At 50.1% G+C, this 20,606-nt stretch overlaps 1 protein-coding gene across 1 annotated transcript; it reads left to right on the forward strand.

Annotated features, from left to right (window-relative positions):
* Positions 1–119: 119 nt before the first annotated feature.
* On the forward strand, positions 120–19,690 carry Sez6l2 (seizure related 6 homolog like 2). The gene is made up of 18 exons (XM_026380924.2): positions 120–624; positions 1,553–1,684; positions 2,411–2,710; positions 3,087–3,226; positions 3,514–3,715; positions 8,795–8,980; positions 9,667–9,835; positions 10,735–10,898; positions 12,928–13,128; positions 13,578–13,716; positions 14,516–14,712; positions 14,842–15,036; positions 17,135–17,326; positions 17,442–17,633; positions 18,123–18,161; positions 18,341–18,458; positions 18,578–18,674; positions 19,184–19,690. Exons 1-18 carry the CDS (start codon positions 546–548, stop codon positions 19,211–19,213), a joined length of 2,772 nt encoding a protein of 923 aa, XP_026236709.1. The 5' UTR covers positions 120–545; the 3' UTR covers positions 19,214–19,690.
* The last annotated feature ends 916 nt before the right edge of the window (positions 19,691–20,606 follow it).

Raw genomic sequence — 20,606 nt, forward strand, 5'->3', positions numbered from 1 at the left:
AGGCCCCTCCCTTCTCCCGTCCCCAGGATCTGACGTGGGCTCGACACCTTTCTCAGCTTCTCCCTCCCGCAGCTTCAGTGCCCGAGCTTCGGCTCTCCGGGTTCCGCAACCCCTTCCCCTCCCAGACAAGCCCCACTAGAGCCCCGTAGGGACCCTCCCCATCCTCAACCCCACCCTAGACCCCCCGGAAGCTGTATTTCCCCTCCCCACTCCCCCGCTTGGGATACAGCCAGCCCGGTGGACCCAGGCGCCCGAACAAGAGGGTAACCTTCGGCCCTCTCGGCCCCACCCCCTCCAGCCGGAGCCGCGCCCCCCTCTACCACGGATCCAGGAGCAGAGGACAGAGATTAAGCAAAAAGGGGTGGACTCCAGGCAACCTCTAGCCCAATTCTGTCCCTCCATCTCAAGGAGCAGAGAAATTGTCTTCCATTGCTGACCCCCAGCAGGAAAACAAAATTAAGGAGAAAGATAAAAGGACACGGAGGAAAAGTGGCAACTAGATTATTTAGGAGAGGCACAGAGGAGAGAAATTGGGGTGAGTCGCCATGGGGACTCCCAAGGCCCAGCACCCACCGCCTCCCCAGCTGCTGTTCCTAATTCTGCTGAGCTGTCCCTGGATTCAGGGTAAGGACAAGAGGGGGTGGGGGTGGACTCTGGGAAGGTCCCCAGCAGAGTCCTCCACCTTCTTTCTCTGAACATCTTGCGTCTTTTGAGCTCGCGGGGGGGGGGGGGGGGAGGGGAGGGGCACAACTGATTGGGAAGGGGCAAGCCAGAGCTTTCCGGCTAGTACCTTTAGTCCCTTAACCCTCAATGTTGAGGAGGTGGGGAAATGAACAAGGGAAGCTTTTAGTAGCATCTTAGGGGTTAACCACGGGGAAGGAGGGCTGGGGAAGTTGGGGGGATGTCTGCGGAGGCGGCAGAAGCATGCAGGGTACCTGGGTGGGAGATGGAGGGGCTGGAAGAGACGCCAGTTGCTGCACACACAAATGTTCTTGGACATATGGACAAAAACAGATGAACAGAGAGGCATAGTGAGAGACCAGATATTCATATTCAGTCCCCTACTTCGTTTTGACCCCCAGTCAGATTCTAGGGAAAGAGGCAGCGACTGCAGAGAGAGAGAGAGAGAGAGAGAGAAGACAGCTACACTGCAGAGATGGAAACCCAGAGAGAAAACTGGGCATTGCAGAAGCAAGGGCTGCAAGGTGCCGCCAGACCCTTCTCAGAGCCCCAGGGTTGGGGAGAGTGCCACTGAGAAGTAAGAAAGGCAGCCTCAAAGCCCCTGCTTGGCCCTGTAGGCGCTGTCCAGGGTTCACAAGAGCTGATATGCTCATGAAGACCCACACAGCCCTGGCAGTGGAGAGAGAGGAGGTGTAGGAGTGTGAGGGGCAGCTGGCAGCTGGGAGTTTCTCCCCTGATCTTGGCTCTCAGCCCAGTCTGGGACCCTCTGAGCCCGTGCAGGCCCATCTGACAAGGAAGCTCTGGAAAAGATCTCTCTGGAGAAGGAAGGGATATGGGGGAGTGGAGAGGCTCACACAATTTCACCTCCTAGGTCTGCCCCTGAAGGAGGAGGAGGCGCTGCCAGAGCCTGGAAGTGAGACCCCCACAGTGGCCTCTGAGGCCCTGGCTGAGCTGATCCATGGGGCCCTGCTGAGAAGGGGCCCAGAGATGGGCTATTTGCCGGGTGAGGCCTGCAAATGGGCAGAAATGACATAAAGGCAAAGTGAGAGACATTGGCTTGGGAAGATGGGAGCCAGGACCAAGAAAGAGAAGCAGACAAAGAGAGACTGCAGAGACACCCCCCCCCCCCGAAAGATGAGTGAAACTCCGAGACAGGCAGTTGAAGAAAAAGTCAAAACTTGGCATTGACAAAACCAGAGAAATAGAAACAGGACGATTAAGAGACAGAAAAAAAGACACACAGAAAGATAGATGGAATTCAGAGAACTGGAGTTAGAGAAATGGTAGAACAGAAAGAGGAAATACAAACACTAGCAGATTCCAGTAGATCCAGGATCGTAAAATCAGAGAACATTAGTAATACTAATCAGAAATAAAGAGCTCCAGAGAGAGCAAGACAGAGAAGAGAGAAAAGGGTAACCGAGAGAACCAGACTTGAATGGGGGACAGGGAGAAGCGCTAGGAGACTAAGGGGGGCGGGACCTGGGTGGAGGGAGAAAGAAGGGTCAGCTGTGAAAACTTGGGAAGAGGTGGGGAGTTTGGGTGGGCAAGGTTAAGAGTGGGGGCTTTACTTTATGGTGGAGTCCCTTAGGGTTCATTACGGGAACCCCTGTTTCCCTCAGCCTTGCTCCTGCCCAGCCCCCCAACATCCTCCCACCCCCCACAGCACCCCACCCTTCCGCCAGCCAATTTGCTGCTCCTGTGCCTGACTTCCCTTGCACTGTCCCAGGATCTGATCCAGACCCCACACTAGCCACCCCTCCAGCCGGCCAGACACTTGCAGCACCCTTCCTGCCGCGGGCCACAGAGCCAGGGACAGGGCCTCTGACAACAGCTGTAACCCCTAAGGGGGTCAGGGGGGCAGGCCCCACCGCACCGGAGCTACTGACCCCGCCCCCAGGAACTACGGCCCCACCCCTTCCCGGCCCCGCCTCCCCAGTCCCGCCCCTCGGGCCTGAGGGAGGAGAGGAGGAGACCACCACTACCATCATCACCACGACAACTGTCACCACTACAGTCACCAGCCCAGGTGAGGCCATGGAAAGGGGATGGGGGTAATGTCTAGGAGCACGGATGTGAGAGAGGAGGATGCCAGGATGGATGGGGAAAGGTCGCCTGGAGCATGTGGATGAAGGGGCTCTGGGTCCAGATGGGAGAGGAGCTTCTGCTTAATAATGACAAACGCTAATATTTATATACACTTACTATGTGCCAGGTGCCATTCTATGTCTTCTGCCTATAATACAGTTGGGTAAAGGAGCTCTCAGTACAGGTGGGAGAGGGAGCATTGAATAAAGATGGTGAGGGATCCTGGGGAGAAGACAGATGAGGACCTGTGGAGTTGTTTAGCTGGGAGGGCAAGAGCACAGGGCCTCTCTCAATCCCAGCCACTTATATCTCTTTAGTTCTGTGTAATAACAACATCTCCGAGGGTGAAGGGTACGTGGAGTCTCCAGATTTGGGGAGCACTGCCAGCCGCACCTTGGGGCTCCTAGACTGCACATACAGCATCCATGTCTACCCTGGCTACGGAATTGAGATCCAGGTAACTGGACCTAAGCGTATTACTGTGAAACTTCCAATCCCTTTTCTCTGGGCTCAGTGGTGTGCATCATTTTAGCTGGGAAGCCAGAAAACCAGTATTCTGACTCAGATGGGCCTGTTTTCTGACTCAGATGATCTCAAAAACCCTTCTAGAGTTCTTCAAAATGGGCAACATCCCTGTGGTCTGGGTGGGGTCGCTACAGACTGGGAAAGGGAAGGCAAGGGGAGAGGGCTTAGGGAGCCACTTCCCCAGGCTGACTTGCCCTGGCCTATGACTGGTTTTTCTAGGTGCAGACACTGAACCTGTCTCAGGAGGAGGAACTCCTGGTGCTGGCTGGTGGGGGGTCCCCAGGACTGGCCCCCCGACTCCTTGCTAACTCCTCCATGCTGGGAGAAGGACAGGTCCTTCGAAGCCCAACCAATCGACTGCTCCTGCACTTCCAGAGTCCACGGGTCCCAAGGGGTGGTGGCTTCAGAATCCACTATCAGGGTGAGGAGTCTGGGGATGCTGGTGGAAGGGCAGGGGCCACATTGGGTATAAGGGACATCTCTGGTGGCCTCCTAAGCACAGAGTATTGAGGAGGAGGTTTCCTCTTGACTAGGACCCTAGGTGGGCAGAGACCTCAGAAAGACCCATGCACACTTATCTCATACACTGACAGATATGTGCCTAGGTGTGCACATATCCAAGTAGCAATTGATCCATTCAACTTAGGGGAAAGAATGAATGAATTAGGTATAAATCTGAATTTAGGGAACTCGGAATCTGTCTAGAGAGATAGATAAGTAATCAGAGTAATTATGATTCAATGAAATAAGGGTTATGATGGAGATAGGAGAAGCAAATATCAAAAGACCTAGAGCAGGATGACTAAGCTAGGACCCACCAGATGAGTTAGCAAGGGGACAGGTGAAGGAAGAAAAAGAGGGAGACAACTGTCTTTGAAAATAGATGAATGTAAAAATACACCCCAGGATTCAGAGAGGAGAGAAAATTGACCTCTAGAGAAGATGAAGTCATTTAACATGGAAGATAGAATTGTTCTAGCTGTCTGACCTGAGACAATTTACTTAAACATTCTGTGATTCATGGTCTCATCTGAAAGATAGGGATCAGAAAATTTAACACACAATATTATTGGAAAGATCCAGTGAGTTGATATGAGTACTTATAACAGTGTCTGGTACACAGTGCAAGCTCAAAAACATCAGTCATTTCCAGGTGCAGTGCCATACTCCTGTAATCCCAGCAATTTGGGAGGCTGAAGCAGGAGGACTCAAGTTCAAGGTCAGCCTCAGCAATTTAGCAAGGCCCTAAGCAATTTAGTGAGACCCTGTCTCAAAAAATAAAAAGGGCTGGGGATGTGGCTCAGTGGTTAAGTGCCCCTGAGTTCAATCCCCAGTACCAAAAAAAAAAAAAAAAAAAAAAAATCAGTCATTACTATTATAGTCAAAGCACTAAAAGTGGAAAGGGAGAAATGGGTTAAGAGACCAGGTTGGAATCAGGTTGGGTTCAGATCATAAAGGGCCTTATCAGCTCATAAGGAATTGAGACCACTTTAACCTGCAAGTGAGAGGGAAACACTAGAAACATTTTAAGCAGGGAAATGACAGTCTCATGTTTGTGATCTAGAAAGTTCCATTTGACCTCTGGGAGCAAAGACAGAGAATATATCATGTGTGACTGCATTCTTGAGTATCCATCCACAGATCTCCTATACATGTGGCATCCATGCTAACCTGTGTCTACAGGGACCTTCCCACAGTACAAGTGTATGTTCTAGCATACAAGAACGCACCAGGCAAAGGGCTCAGCCAGTGTCCCTATTCCAAACACTGCTGTCTTATTCAAGTTCCCTCCCTGTGCTCCTCAGGAACAGAGAGAGAACTGTCTGTTAGACCAATTCCACCATCATATCATTTCATGGCTTTGCCTGGGTGCATGTACCATACGCACCTTATGAGCTTTGCTGACCCCAGATACTTTGTACATCTTACAGGACATAACCTACATCCCTTCCTTATGTCCCCTGCACAGGACCTGCCCCAGAGCACATTGTGCAAGGTAGAAGCATCCACTACCACCAGGCCTATTTGTGGAGAGATCAGGGAGCTAGGGCACATTCTTGGTGGTAGGAATTCGGTTACTGGGGAACAAGAGCACACCTAAGATGTTACAAAAATGGCTCCCCAGTGGCTCCTTTAAACATCCACTTCCCAGGAGCTTTGAAAATAGGACTCTTTAGGCTAAATGGAACATTTGGGGAAGCAGGGCTATTGCATAAATTGGCCTTCATTACCTGCCTCCATCTTCCCTGCTTTGCAATTCCTCCAGGCCCCTCTGGGAATGAGGCCCTGTTTAAGTCCTTCCCTAATTGCATTAACTGGGGCCTGTAGTCCAGAGTGGCCTCATTATCAATTCCAAAAGGGTCAAAGGCTTATCACCCTTCATCCAAGTCCATCAGACTTGCCGTGTAGCTGGGTATGGTGGTGCATGCTATAATCCCAGCAACTCAGGAGGCTGAGGCAGGAAGTTCAAGGCCAACCTTAGCAATTTAGCAAGCCCCTAAGGAACTTAGTGAGACCCTTTCTCAAAATTAAAAAAAAAATAAATGAAAAGGGCTGGGGATGTAGCTCAGGGGTTAAGCACCCCTGGGTTCATTTCCCAGTACCCTCCCCCACAAAAAAAAACCTAACTACAAACCCCTTTTACCTACCATTGTTTCATTTACTCCTAAGAGCAACCCTGGGAGTTGACACTGTCAGTTCAGTCTCTCAGGAAAGAAGGTTTGTATGAATTTGTCACCCACCTGCAAGTTCATCACAGAGTCACCAATTAGATCTCTAAATTCTTGACTCTCAATCATACATTAATCGAGGCTAAGGGAGAGGTGACTAACATTCTCTGAGTGCTAGGGGCTTTGCATGTTTTTTTTATCTAATTTTCAAGCCAATCCTCACTGTTAACAATTATTACCATTAATGAGTGAGAAGCCCCCAGTGGTGAAGTCACTTGCTCAGTCATATAGCTATAAGCTGTGGAGCTAGAACAGGAACCCAGGTCAGCCAGTCTCCAAATTGATCAGTTAAACTAGGTTTTTTGTCTTTATAAATAAGACTTGACTCAGGCTGGGGTTGTGGCTCAGTGGGAGAGCGCTTGCCTCGAACATGTGATGCACTGGGTTCGATACTCAGCACCACCTAAAAATAACTAAAATAAAGATATTGTGTCCATGTGTAACTAAAAAATATAAGAAAAAAAGACTTGACTCAGTCTCATAGTAACAATAGACAATGGCTAATATGATGGTAAAATTTGAATTTGAAATTGTGTATAGGCAAGAGAGAAAGTAAATGTTGGAGGCAAGAGGGGTCAGGAAGTCTTCCTGGAAGGGGTGGTACTTAAGTTAGTTTTTCCTTTTCTTTTCTTTCTTTTTGGTAACAGAGATTGATCCCAGGGGCACTTAACCACTGAGCCACATCCCCACCCTTTTTAATTTTTAGTCTGAGACAGGGACTCACTAAGTTACTGAGGTCCTCACTAACTTGCTGAGGCTGACTTTGAATTTGGGATCCTCCTGCCTCAGCCTCCTGAGCCACTGGGATTATAGGTATACACCACCACAGCCGACTTAAGTTACTCTTTGAAAGATAAGAGCCCAGAATGGGCTTTGTAGTAGGGGCACAATTGTGAGCAAAAATATGGTGGTGGGACAGTAAAGAGTCACAAAGGTGTTGAATAGGACACCCGGGTCTCAAGTGCTGACCCAAAAGTGCTGAGCAGGATGCAGCCATGAAAGGGGTTTGAATGTCAATCCAAAGCATTCGGACTTGATTCTGTTGGTCATGGAGACCAATACAGAATCTAACAACTATGAAAGCCACTGTGTTCTAAAAGATGGTTTTTATAACTGTCTATCTCAGTAGACTGTAGATTCCTGAAGGGCAAGGACTAGATCTTTTTCTCCTCCTCTCTGTCCCCACAACCTGGCCAAGAAAGAGCTTATTGAATTTTGAAATATGGAGGGGTAGGTCTCTTACAGACTCACTGAGGGCTGGAGAGTCCAGAAAGGCAAGAGCTCAGGCAGGCAAACTGGCATCTCCCAAGCCCTCTGTTCACCAGAGGCTGCCCCTCCAGCTTTGGCTCACTTCCTCCAGGAAGCCCTCCTTGATGATCTCTGCTAAGTTCCTGTCAGGATCAGATTCAGAATAATTGACTAACAACTGACTTTCTATTGAATTCTATTATATTCTTGCTTCTGTGAGAATTTCAAGTGACTTTTAAAAAGAATGCAAGCAACACAATTATATAGAATAAGTAAGGGGAAAACAGCATCAGAGAATGATTATTAGAGTTAAAAAAAAAAATAGGCCAGGCATGGTGGCACATGCCTGTAATCAAAGTGACTGCAGAGGCTGAGGCAAGAGGATGGCAGGTTCAAGGCCAACTTAAACAACTTAGGAAAAATTAAAAGTTAAAAGGATTGGGCCAGGTGCTAGCACATTTCTATTATCCCAGCAACTGAGGAGGCTGTGACTAGAGGATCACCAAGCTTGAGGCCAGCCTTAGCAACTTAGCAAGTTCCTGTCTCAAAAGGAAAATAATTTTTTAAAGGGCTGGGAATGTAGCTAAGTGGTACAGTATCCCTTGGTTCAATCTTCAGTACCAGGAAAAAAAAACAAAACAGAACAAAAACGTGAGTTGACAAGTCAGTGTTGCTAAGGACAAGCCTTAATCTTGTTCCCAGCTTTCTGGTAGCTAGTGCAAAAAGGGAAGTTAGGCAGTTCTTACTACAAGAAAGGAAAACCAGATTTTCAAAGAAAACAAAGCTTTCCATAGCACTTCATTTTCATTAGAGAATGTGTTCAGGGAACACTGAGTATAAAGATCTTTAATGACCAAATAGTCAAGATTCTTAAAGAAATTTCATGTCAATTAGTAACTTGGAGCCTCAATTTCCACATCTGGAAAATGGGTAACACAGTTTCTCTTGTCTACCTCAAAAGTACTGCACGTAGTTACTTGGGAAGCTAAACAAGCTCTGCAAATATTGTTTGTTATTCTTAGAGCTGGATGGAGTCTGGAATAGTCAGTTGATTTGCCTGAGGCCACACAGCCAGTGGGTCCAGAATAACATCTTTGTTTTTTAATCTTTTATTTTTTTATTCCAATTTGTTATATATGACAGCAGAATGTATTACAGTTCATATTACACATATAGAGAACAATTTTTCCTATCTCTGGTTGTATACAAAGTATATTCACACCATTCATGTCTTCATACATGTACTTAGGGTAATGATGTCCACCTCCAGAATAACATCTTTGAGCCTCAGTTACCTCATCTATAAAATGGAGGCCAAAATGGGTAAATTACAAAGATCAGAGGAGATAAGAGCTGTTGAAATGGCTTCTTCATGAGACAGGGAACCTGTGTAAGGAGCTCATATTCTTCAGTGTGGACCCCAGTATACAGCCTGTCTGTGTCTCCTGGGAAAGTGCTGGGGGACTGCTGTAGAGGGTGGCATGAACAATGGATTCTCCTTCTCCCTGTTCTTCCTGGTTCAGCCTACCTCCTGAGCTGTGGCTTCCCTCCCCGGCCGGCCCATGGGGACGTCAGTGTGACAGATCTACACCCTGGTGGCACTGCCACCTTCCACTGTGATTCCGGCTACCAGCTGCAGGGTGAGGAGACTCTCGTCTGCCTCAATGGCACCCGGCCAGCCTGGAATGGAGAGCCCCCTAGCTGCATGGGTGAGTCTCTGCCATAATAGTTGACGGCTTCTTTTCTGGGAACCTCATTAGGAGAGTCCGTTTGTAGAAGTCTCTGTCTTCAGGAAAAACTCATCCTGAAGGGGTTTCTTTTCTGAAGAGTCCCTCTCCTTTGGCATCCCTCGGGAGTTCTTCCCACTGAAGATTCTATCCTTAGAACCTCCATTCTTGGGTATTCCCCCTCTTGGGATGGCTCTTCTTTCTTTTGGAGAGCCCTCATCCTAGAGGAAACCAATCTTGGGGTTCTCTCTCCTGGAGAGTCTTCCTCCTGTGATCTCCCATCCTGTGGTGTCCTTATTTTGGGAATTCCCATCATGAATGTCTCTCATCTGGGAGTTTCAATTTGGGGGATTCCCATAACTCACAGTCACAGGGTGTCCCTGTTCAGGGAATCTTCATTTTAGCAGACTCTTCGTTCTGGAGGTCATCCAACCAAGGAGAGTCCATCCAGTGGGGGAGGGGTTCTATTTCAGGCCTGGTTCCCCTCTTCAATGATGCCCTGGAGAAGGTCCCACCCCCTGGAGTGCATTCATGGGGCAGAGACCATCCCTGGCCCAACCCAAAGATGTAGATGCAAAAGCTCTGAAGACACCCTGAGAAAGGCTGAGGCCCCAAGGAGAAGGACAAGTCACTTAAGCTGGTCTTAACCTGCCCTCCTCTGCCCACAGCATCCTGTGGTGGCATCATCCACAATGCTACACTGGGCCGCATCGTGTCTCCTGAGCCTGGGGGAGCCGCAGGGCCTAACCTCACCTGCCGTTGGGTCATTGAAGCAGCTGAGGGACGCCGGCTGCACTTGCACTTTGAGAGGGTCTCACTGGATGAGGACAATGACCGGTGAGGGTCTGGGCCTTGAATCAGAGGTCCCTACCGGGGGGAAGTAGGGAGGCTACGGTGGGGAGTCAGATCTGAGCTGGATCCATGTTGAAATATGTATGAAACAGAGTTTAATCCTAACCATTTCTTAGGGAATGTAGCTGGGCAACCTTGGATGAATCAGCTAACTTCTGTAACTCAATTTTTTATCTGTAGAATAGAGATGGTATCACTCTACAGGCATAATTAATAAATTAATTAAGATATGCAAAGTAGCTGGGCACAGTGGCACACACCTGTAATCCCAGTGGCTTGGGAGGCTGAGGCAGGAGGATCACAAGTTCAAAGCCAGCCTCAGCAATTTAGTGAGGCCCTAAGTAACGCAGTAAGACCCTGTCTCTAAGTAAAATGAGGCTCGGTGTTTCAGCGTCCGTAGGTTCAATCACTTGTGCCAAAAAAAAAATATATATATATATATAGTGGGGGGGCTGGGGATTTAGCTCAGTGGTTAAGCACCCCTGTGTTCAATCCTCAGAGAGAGAGACAGACACACAGAACTTGGGATGGTGATGCCTAGGACACAATAAGCACTATAATATGAAAGTGTTTGCTCTCATCGTCTTCATTATCATTCTTTATCTAGTACCCTGGTATCCCAGCTCTGCCACCACTTGCTCTGTGCTCTTGGGCAGGTTACTTAATTTGTATGCCTCCATATCCTGTCTATAAAATGAGGGATAATAATGGTATCTGACTCAAGGGTTCTTATGAAAATTAAACAAGATAAAATGCATAAAGGCTTAGAAGAATGCATGGCATATGGTTAATGTTTGATAATAGTGGCTGTAAAGATAAGCTTGGAGAGCAGATAAGAGGTGGGGCAGCTGCTGAAGTTCCTGGCCACCTTTTGTTCATCCCAGGCTGATGGTGCGCTCTGGGGGCAGTCCCCTATCTCCTGTGATCTATGACTCTGACATGGATGATGTCCCAGAGCGTGGTCTCATCAGTGACGCCCAGTCCCTCTATGTGGAGTTGCTCTCAGAGACACCTGCTAATCCCCTGCTGCTCAGCCTCCGATTTGAAGGTAATAGTCTCACTTCCCCACTGGACTCTAACTTCCGCACCTTCTCTTTATGGCATAAGCACATACTCCCTCCCTGCTCATCTCAGTAGTTAGATCCCTGAAAACTGACTTGTCTTTCCACCCCAAAACTACAAGGATCCCTTCATAAGAATCCCATCTCACTGGGCACGGTGGCACATACCTGTAATCCCAGCAGCTCGAAAGGCTGAGGTAGGAGGATCATGAGTTCAAAGCCAGCCTCATGAGACCCTATCTCTAAATAAAATATAAAACGGAGATGTGGCTCAATGGTTGAGTGCCCCTGAGTTCAATCCCCAGTACCCCTACCCCCCGAAAAGGATCCCTTCTCATTCCCCGAGGTAGCCTTTTCTGATTAAGCTTCATGTATGGCTGGACCCAGTTACACAGCCAAGGAACCAGTTATCTCAGTCTCTCAGTCCTTTGCTATTTTGCATTGGCTTCATTCTCAGGCAGGCTTTCCCTGTGATGGACCTAGCTGCAGACTTTCATACTGCCTACCTAATAACTCCATCAGAGAAAGTGGAAGCTCATATCTTTCCTGAGAGCTTCAGAACAATGCCAGAAAAGGCTCTCATTGACCTGGTTAAGGTCCTGTGCCTTTGCCTGAGCCAATCACTGTGGCTAAGGGCAGATGGTGTTATGATTGACAGATTAGCCTCACGTGGCCATTTCTGGTTGGCTCCAACTGAACTGCTCGGGCTGGAAGGCATGCTTTTCAAAATGAAAATAAAGGCGACTTTAAGAGAAAAAGGAGGAACGGGGTTCTGGACAGGTAGAAATAAGGTCGGTGGCTGGCCATGGGAGAAGAGGCATTTAATCTTGGCCTTAAAGGATGGAAGGTAATTTAGAAGAAGCTGGAGGAGAAAGCAGCTCTGGTGAATGGGATAGTGGGGGCAAAGGGGAGGAGGTAGAGAAGTGCTTGGTATGTTTGGGAAACAGGATTTCGAGGTAGCTGCAGCAGAAGATTTCTCTGAACAGTATCAGGAGAGAGATAAAGAGAAATGCTCAGAGATGTGGGGGACTAGTTTCTAGTATGAATCATGAGAGAAATGGAATTGGCACTGGCCCTGATGGATCAGTAAGATTTGGACATGATTCCTTATCAGTTCAAGTAACATTGAAATAAAACAGTGAATCTGCAGGAAAAAAAAAATACAGGATAGATTGTGAAAGTACTGAAGTGCAAAGATCTCTGTCTTTTGGTGACAGTCTCCGGCTGTGAGGCCTGCCTCCACAGATGTGAACCACTGTTGTTCCGTGAGAGTCAGATTCCCCCATCTGTATCACAAGGCTCTGACGTCATACCTCACAGGTAGTTTTGCAGCTGTCAGGTGGACAGAAACAAGAATGTCCTACAAATATTCCTTTTTGCTGACTTAGTCCAAAGTAAAAACTGAGCAGCTTTTGCCTTAGCTGCAATTTTGGATTCTAGCAACAGCATGGATGATCAGAATCCAACTGTTATTTTTGAGAAGAGAACACACCTACGCAAGCCTGTTCCCCACCCCCACCCACTTGCAGTTCCAAGAGCCACGTGTCTGTGGCTGGGAACCAAACCATCTGGGTTGGAGACTTGGTGCTGCCATTACCTGCTGAGTGAGTGACCTTGGGCATGTGGCTGTGTGGCTGTGGACCTCCTCATCTGTAGAATAGTGGCTGGGATTTGACTAGTCTAGGGGTTTCCCTCCAAAGGCCATTGAGGTAGTATAAATGTGTGAGTGAAGAATGTTCTGGGTTTTGACATTGGGGACTGAAAGCTAAGCTCAAGAGCAGTTCATTTTTAAAAAACCCACTGAGTGGCCAAACACCTGAATTCAGTCCCAGTTCCCAGATCGAGGTCTGAGGCCTATCCTAATGCTTAAATTTATTTTATTTTCCTTTCCTTTCTTTGTGGTGCTGGGGACAGCACCCAGGTCCTCACACATGCTAGGCAAATGCTCAACCCCTAAGCCACATCTCCAGCCCACTCACTCTTAATGCTTAATTTTTGTGATGGATTCCTCCCTAGCCTTTGAAGAGGATCGCTGCTTCGCCCCTTTCCTGGCACATGGCAACGTTACTACCACAGACCCTGAGTACCGCCCAGGGGCACTGGCCACCTTCTCATGCCTCCCAGGATATGCTCTGGAGCCCCCAGGCCCCCCCAATGCCATCGAATGTGTGGACCCCACAGAACCTCACTGGAATGACACAGAACCAGCCTGCAAGGGTGAGCCCTCCACACCCTACAAGGTCCTTCAGACTACCCCCTGAACCAGGGTCCCCAGGAAGTCCATTTGGGAAGGAGACCTTGCATATTCAAACCTAGTAAAGCCAAGCCCTGAGGAAATTCCTGTGCTCTCAGAGGCTGTTTTCTAGGCTGAATAATTGACAGGCTAGTGACCAAATTCAGAGCTCATACACCCAGATGTCTTCAGCAGCTGGAACCAGAGTTGGACTGAGTTATGGATTGGGTGTCTAAGTTTGTGAGTGTGCAGGGTTAAGAGCAAGGCTGAAGATTGGGTACAAGATCTAGATGTGACGAGAAGCAGGTGGGTCATCGATACTGGGAAACATGAGTGATCTGGTGGTGCACACCCCTGGGAGTGGTGAGGACCTTTGCAAATGGAGACTGTGAGCCCTTGTGGGTCCTAAACCTCACACCTCTTCTGCCCTAAGCCATGTGTGGAGGGGAGCTGTCAGAGCCAGCTGGTGTGGTCCTCTCTCCCGACTGGCCCCAGAGCTACAGCCCCGGCCAGGACTGCGTGTGGGGCATGCACGTCCAGGAAGAGAAGCGCATCTTGCTCCAAGTTGAGATGTATGTTTGGGTCCTGAAGAGGGTATGATGGGGGTGGGCTCCCTAAGCACGGCACTAGCATCCTGAACCTGGCTGGTTCTTCCATGTCAACATGGATTATGGTCCTGTGAAAGAGACCACTAAGGGTTCAGGATGGGATGGGAAACCTAGGGCCAAATCACTTATTAGCCAGGTGACCTTGGACAACTAGAGGGGTAATGCAGCCCTCCTCAAGGGCTCTGCCTGGTGTCTGTCACCCTGGAGGTGTCTGAGGCTGCCCTGGAGCTATTTCCAGAGACCCAGGCCCAGACTGTTGGATCATCACCGGCACCCAAGGTGGGTGTGGGTGCGGGGAGAATCCAGTGAGCTGATTTGGCATGAGGTGGTCTTGTGAATGGACAGAACCAGAAGTGGGCGTGGCCCCTGAAGCAGGTACTTAGGCCCACCACGAGGATTGAGGGGTAGCAAAGAGTGTGGTCTATGATTCATCACAGCTGTAGCTGGGCGTCCCACGGTGATGGAGGAGGGACTGGAGAGTGGGGGAGGGACTGGAGAGTGGGTGGAACTAGTAATGAGCAAGGCTGGGGATTTGGAAGAGGGAAATGGGAGAAGCCATAGAACAGGTGGGACCTAGAGCGACTAGCATAGAAGAAATTCAAGACTGCTCAAAACTAAGTCTGTGCCAGTCCTGGGAGAGGGGAATATGCGGCAGGGCTGGAAAGTAGGCGGATTACCAATGAACAAAGTTAGGGATTGGGCAGAACCAGATGGGAGGGACCAGTCGTTGCTCCATCTTATATTCTGATCCCATTCCCTGCAGCTTGAATGTGCGTGAAGGGGACATGTTGACACTTTTCGATGGGGATGGTCCCAGCGCCCGTGTCTTGGCTCAGTTGCGGGGACCTCAACCACGTCGTCGCCTCCTCTCCTCTGGGCCCGACCTCACACTCCAATTCCAGGCACCTCCTGGGCCCCCAAATCCGGGCCTGGGCCAGGGCTTTGTATTACACTTCAAAGGTACACAGGGATAGGGACCCCGAGATGGGTAGAGTTCTGGGAGGTCAGAGGTCCCAAGTGAGGGCACTGGGGTCAAGCCATCCAGGCTGAATCAAAGGGCAGCCCCCAAACTCAATCTCTCCCCTGCAGAGGTCCCGAGGAACGACACTTGCCCTGAGCTGCCGCCTCCCGAGTGGGGCTGGAGGACAGCATCCCACGGGGACCTGATCCGAGGCACCGTGCTCACTTACCAGTGTGAGCCTGGCTACGAGCTGCTGGGCTCTGACATTCTCACCTGTCAGTGGGACCTATCCTGGAGCGCTGCTCCACCTGCCTGCCAAAAGAGTGAGCTAGACCCTGCCCTTGTCCTCTGTGGGCCCCATCCCAACCTCTGGGTTTCTCCCCTTGGCTTGGACCCTGCTCCCTCCCTTTCCTTTTTGGGGTCCCTGTACTGCCTGGGTTCCACCCTTGGCTCCTGCCTGAATCTTCTTCAGGCCCCGCCCCTGTTCAGGTCCAACGCCTCCATTTAGGACCCCTCTGGTTCCTGCTTTTATTTTTTCGGGGCTGCATCTCTCTGTTTCACAGACCAGGACTCTGCCGGGGTTTCCTGAGTTGACTTTATTGTTTGATGGCCCCACCCGCTTCCTCTCTTGATCCCACCTCTGCCTTCCTCTCTCGATCCCACCTCTACAGAGTCTGAATCCCACCCCTCCCAGGTTCTGCCTGGGATCTACCCCTTCACCTCTTGGTTCTGTTCTAAGCTGGCCACAGGCTCTCAGTTCCAAACAGATGACATTGTGGGAAGTCCCATTGCTAAGACCAAGGCTTGTCCAAGTACCTGGTTTACTTCGGTGCAGTCACTGAGGCCCTCTGCTGGGTCAGGATTATGGGATTCTGGTCCCTCCCTATCCTGGCCATGCTCTCAGCCTGGGAGGGGGACAGATACCTAAACAACTAAGGACAATATAAAGTAGTAGCCAGAGGGTGACTCGGTCAAGGTACTTACCATCTCTGAGCCTTGGCTTCCTCACGGGTGAGTGGGAGTCGGGTTGGGAAGAGCATGTGGAGGTCAGGTCTTCACACCGGGCTGTGGGGTAAACTGTGAGTGAGTCGTAGTGGCTTTAAGGATAAAGCAGCTTTGTGGGAAGAGTGGTGGGTTAATTCTCCCAGGGATGGTGCCAATTTCAGAGGAGGTGACATTTAAAGAAGCTGGGAGTGTGCATCTTTTAGAAGAGCAGAAAGGGGTGGCTTTTTTTTTTTCTTTTTCTTTTTTTTAAATTTCAGACGGAGCCTTGCTAAGTTGCTGAGGCTTACTTTGAACTTGCCATCCTCCTGCCTCAGCCTCCCCAGCCACTGAGATTGCAGGTTTGGGCCACAGTGCCCAGTAAGGGGTAGCATCTTGTCACTTTTTCCAAATTTTGGGAAGCCTGCTACAAAGATGTAGGATTGTTGGTCTTCCACACAGCCCCTGGGACCGTGGAGATGGTGAGATCAGTGGACTGGACACAAGGAAAACTGTCTAGTTGATGTGGCACCCCAGATCTGGAATGCTGGGCATATAGGCTGGGGTGGGCTGGCCCAGCTGACTCAGGAGAGCCTCAAGCTGAGACCCACATCTCTGTATCTCTATCCAGTGCTTCATGGCTGTGTCTCTGAGCAGATTCCAGCTCAGATGATTCTGGCTAGAGTGCTAAGTTCTGGGCCCCAAGAGAAAGGACAGTGACATTGACTTGTTTGGATTATCTGGGTTAAATATTATGTTTGTAAAATACTTATCAGGGTGCCTGGCATGAGTTTTTATGTACAATAAATGACTATGATTATGATCTTACACAATAGGGTTGTAAACTCAAATGCAAGCAGTATAAGTGAGCAAAGCCACTGGGCATAATGAGAATGTGGGGAGTCAGGTGTGGTGGTACAAGCCTGTAATCCAAGCAACTCAGGAGGATCACAAGTTCAAAGCCAGCCTCAGCAACAGCAAGGCCCTAAGCAATTTAGTGAGATACTGTCTCAGAATCGCAGAATAAAAAATAAAGAAGACTTGGGGGTGTAGCTCAGTAGTACAGCCCCTCAATTTAACCCCCAGTACCATAAAAGAAAAAAAAATGAAACTGAGAGATAGGCTGCTGTCCTGCCTGGTGATCTGCCATGCTGGGTTGACAATGCTGGGATTTAGCTGGCATGTTCTGGTGTTGTGATTAAATATTTTGAATTTTACCCCAGGATTGGGCTGCCCAATCACCCTGTTTTCCAAAAAAAGCCCGAAACATATGGAATTAAATTTTTCTAATTCACGCCCTGTTCCTTCTGAGGAATTCACAGGAGGTGGGAGGGGGTTGTTTAGTGGAGATGGCCTGACGTGCAGGCCTCTCCCAGCCCTAAGTTCCAGGTAGATCTTTTAAGGCCCTCATTCCCCCGGATCTTGCTCTTCTGCCACCAGTCATGACTTGTGCTGACCCTGGTGAGATCACCAACGGGCACCGGACGGCCTCAGACGCTGGCTTCCCTGTTGGCTCCCATGTCCAGTACCGCTGTCTGCCAGGGTACAGCCTGGAGGGGGCAGCCGTGCTTACCTGCTATAGCCGAGACACAGGCACACCCAAGTGGAGCGACCGGGTCCCCAAGTGTGCCTGTGAGTCTGGGGAACCTCCAGGAAGGGGGCTGGGTAACTTTGGCAACAGCCTGCAGGCCCTTGCTGGGCCTGCGCAGTAACACCAGTGGCATGTTGACTGGCCTGCTCCCTGCAGTGAAGTACGAGCCGTGCCTGAACCCCGGCGTTCCAGAGAATGGCTACCAGACCTTGTACAAGCATCACTACCAGGCTGGCGAGTCTCTACGCTTCTTCTGCTACGAAGGCTTTGAGCTCATCGGCGAGGTCACCATCACCTGTGTGCCGGGCCACCCCTCACAGTGGACCAGCCAGCCCCCGCTCTGCAAAGGTGCCTGGGCAGACAGAGCAGGAGGGGCACGTCAGTGTCCAGGGACTGACAGGGCTGGGAAAGTTGGATAGAAAATTCAAGACCAATGGGTGACCCCACTGAGCTCCCTCTTCTCTTCCTGTGGGCTCATCCTCATAGGCATGTCCAGAAGTCCTGAGGAAATCTGAGGTCACGGAATTATCTTAAGGGATGTAGTAGAGGGGGCCTTGGTTTGGAAGTCCTTTGCCCACTCTAGATAGGTCTCAGTGTCCCCATGGCTGACGAATTCTAAAGACCTGGTTGGCTCAGAATGTTCAGGAACCTTGAACCTTAGGGGTCTGGAGAAGGAAGACCTTGGCCCTGCCGGGATCAGTCCTCTCTCCCCCACCAAGGGAGCAAAGGGCAGAGAACCAGGCTGTCCAGCCCAGCCCCACTGGGCTCTGACCCTTTACCCAGCCTCCTTCCCTCCCTGGCTCAGACCCCGTCCCCCTCCCCCTCCTCTCCCTGCAGTGGCCTATGAGGAGCTCCTGGACAACCGAAAACTGGAAGGTCAGTGAGGGCAAGGTGGAGGCCCAGGCCTGGCCAGGTCGGGAGGGCAAGGCAGAGGCTGGGGGTAGAAGGCCAGGCCCCGGAGGGGTGAGGCCCAGGGTTCAGGGCCCAGGGCAGGAGGCTGGGAGAGCCCAGGACTGGGCCCAGCATCTGCTCACTGGCCTCTCCTCCTCCCCCAGTGACCCAGACTACAGACCCATCGAGGCAGCTGGAGGGTGGGAACCTCGCCTTGGCCATCCTGCTACCCCTCGGCTTGGTCATTGTCCTTGGCAGTGGCGTTTACATATACTATACCAAGTAAGTACCCTTCCCAGGGAACTGCCCTCTGGGGCAAATGACATGCATGGAAGGCCAGATGAGAGGAGCTTAAGGTCTCACCTGCTGATAAAACCCTCTCTGTTCCCTCCCTTTTCTAGGCTCCAGGGAAAATCCCTGTTTGGTTTCTCAGGCTCCCACTCCTACAGCCCCATCACGGTGGAGTCAGACTTCAGCAACCCGCTGTATGAAGCTGGGGTGAGCCCCTCCCCTTCCCCTGCAGTGCCACATCTCTCAGCTCCCCCCAGGACCCCATAACCTTCTCTAAAATCTCTGTGATCTCTTTTTTGGGAACTTTAAACTCAGCTGCCTACAAAAGGCCATGCCAATGAGCAAAGCAAGCTGTGTGTGAACAATAGGGAGTGGTAGGGACTGTGGCCAACTGGAGAAATGGTGCCCATCCAAAGGCTACAGCTATAACCCATCGTGGACACTCAGGCCCAGTTGCCAAATCCTCCAACTGTTCAAGACAACTCAGAAATTCAGATTTTTATGTTGTTTTTTTAAGACATGAAAGGATGAACCAAACAAATCCATTGTCCAGATTCAGCCTCATTCTCACTTTGTGACCCCCCCCAGCCCCCTATGATTCAATGTTACTTTAAAAACCAAGGGTCTTTCCCCCTCCTCGTCCATGCCTCCTCCCATTTTTCCACCCCTTCCCTTCCTTCTCACTTCAACAACTGATCTGATCTCTCTGTCTTCAGGATACACGGGAGTATGAAGTTTCCATCTGAATGCCAAGACTAAGGCTGCAGGACCCAGGACACCCGTTCCCTCCTCATTCAGGGCAGTGGGGAGCACAGGACCTGGTCTCTGGCTCCTGGCTTCCCTCCTCCCTGTTGTGTAAATAATCTCCCTGTCCCACAAGGGGGTTTTGATGGCCCTGGAGACCCTACAGTAAATAAACCAGCATCCTGCCGCCCAAAGGCTCCTTTTCTCAGTTGCCAAACAAGGGGCCTGCCCCCTGCCCTACTGGCTTTTGGACCCTGGGAGGGGAACTCAGTGCCCTTGCAATTCTTGGGACCCCCTCCCACCCAGGGCACCCCTGAAGGACTGCCCCAACTGCTCTACTGTTCCCTTGGCCTTGTAGGCTTCTCTCCTCCCAGATGCCTAACTCCTGGGCCTTGGAGGGTGAGAAGAGGAAGGATGAGGGGGACAGCTGGGCCAAAGCCCCTCCCTGTTCCTGCTGTGTCCCGAACCCACAATTTCTCCACCTTTGCTTCTGGATTTTTGTTTTTGAGCAATAAATGGAAAATCATCACTTGTAACTGGGCCGGTCAGGGGTATGGGAAGGTGGGCCACAAAATATTAGAGATGGTGATGGTGATCTTTCTGGAGAGAGGCTTGGGGAAGGGGAAATGTTTGGAAAACAGACAGAAATCAAAATTTGGCAGGTCAATGTCACAGGCACTGGCCTGGCTTCAAAAAGTCCTGACTTTTGGCTCAGCCTCTGGAAGACTGGCTGGGACTTCTAGACTCTCCAGCAGGCCTTGAAGTTACTGGACAGGTGACAGTAGCTACCCCTCTCTGCTCACTGTAAGGCAGGAGGCAGACAACTCTGTTTGCTTCATGACCGATTTATCCAAACTTCAGTGCCCTTGAGAGTTCATGTAAACCATTACCTCTGCATTTGCAGAATTCCTGCTGTAACGTGTCTACTTAGCCTGAGTTTATAGGTATCCTTTTCTTCTATAATATCCAATCTACTTTTGAACATTCTAAGCAACTTATAGCATTTTTGTTTTTTGTTTCTACGCTGGCAAACAAACTCAAGGGCTCTACTATGCAAAGCATGCGCTCTACCACTGGGTTACACCCCCAGCCCAATTTTATTTATTGTAGTAAGGGAGACTGAACCCAGGGGCACTATTCCACTGAGATATATCCTAAAGTCTTTTTGTGGAGGATGGCCTCAAACTTGTGATCTTCTTGCCTTGGCCTTCTGAGTGGCTAGGATTTTTTTTTTTTTTGGTACCGGGGATTGAACCCAGGGGTGCTTTACCACTGAGTGACATTCCCAAGCTCTTTTAATTTTTTATTGTAAGACAGGGTCTCACTAAATTACTCATAGCCTCAGTAAATTCCTGGGGTTGGCCTCAAGCCTGTGATCCTCCTGCCTCAGACTCC

Source organism: Urocitellus parryii, chromosome 9, assembly GCF_045843805.1.
Source record: "Urocitellus parryii isolate mUroPar1 chromosome 9, mUroPar1.hap1, whole genome shotgun sequence".
NCBI classification, from domain to species: Eukaryota; Metazoa; Chordata; class Mammalia; order Rodentia; family Sciuridae; genus Urocitellus; species Urocitellus parryii.

What these genes read in the sequence shown, in the direction of transcription:
- Sez6l2 (XM_026380924.2), top strand. Translation starts at nt 546, where the DNA reads ATGGGGACTCCCAAGGCCCAGCACCCACCGCCTCCCCAGCTGCTGTTC. An exon ending in GCTCAGCCTCCGATTTGAAG is followed by an intron (nt 10,899 to 12,927) that starts GTAATAGTCTCA and finishes ATTCCTCCCTAG; the next exon opens with CCTTTGAAGAGGATCGCTGC. An exon ending in TCCACCTGCCTGCCAAAAGA is followed by an intron (nt 15,037 to 17,134) that starts GTGAGCTAGACC and finishes TTCTGCCACCAG; the next exon opens with TCATGACTTGTGCTGACCCT.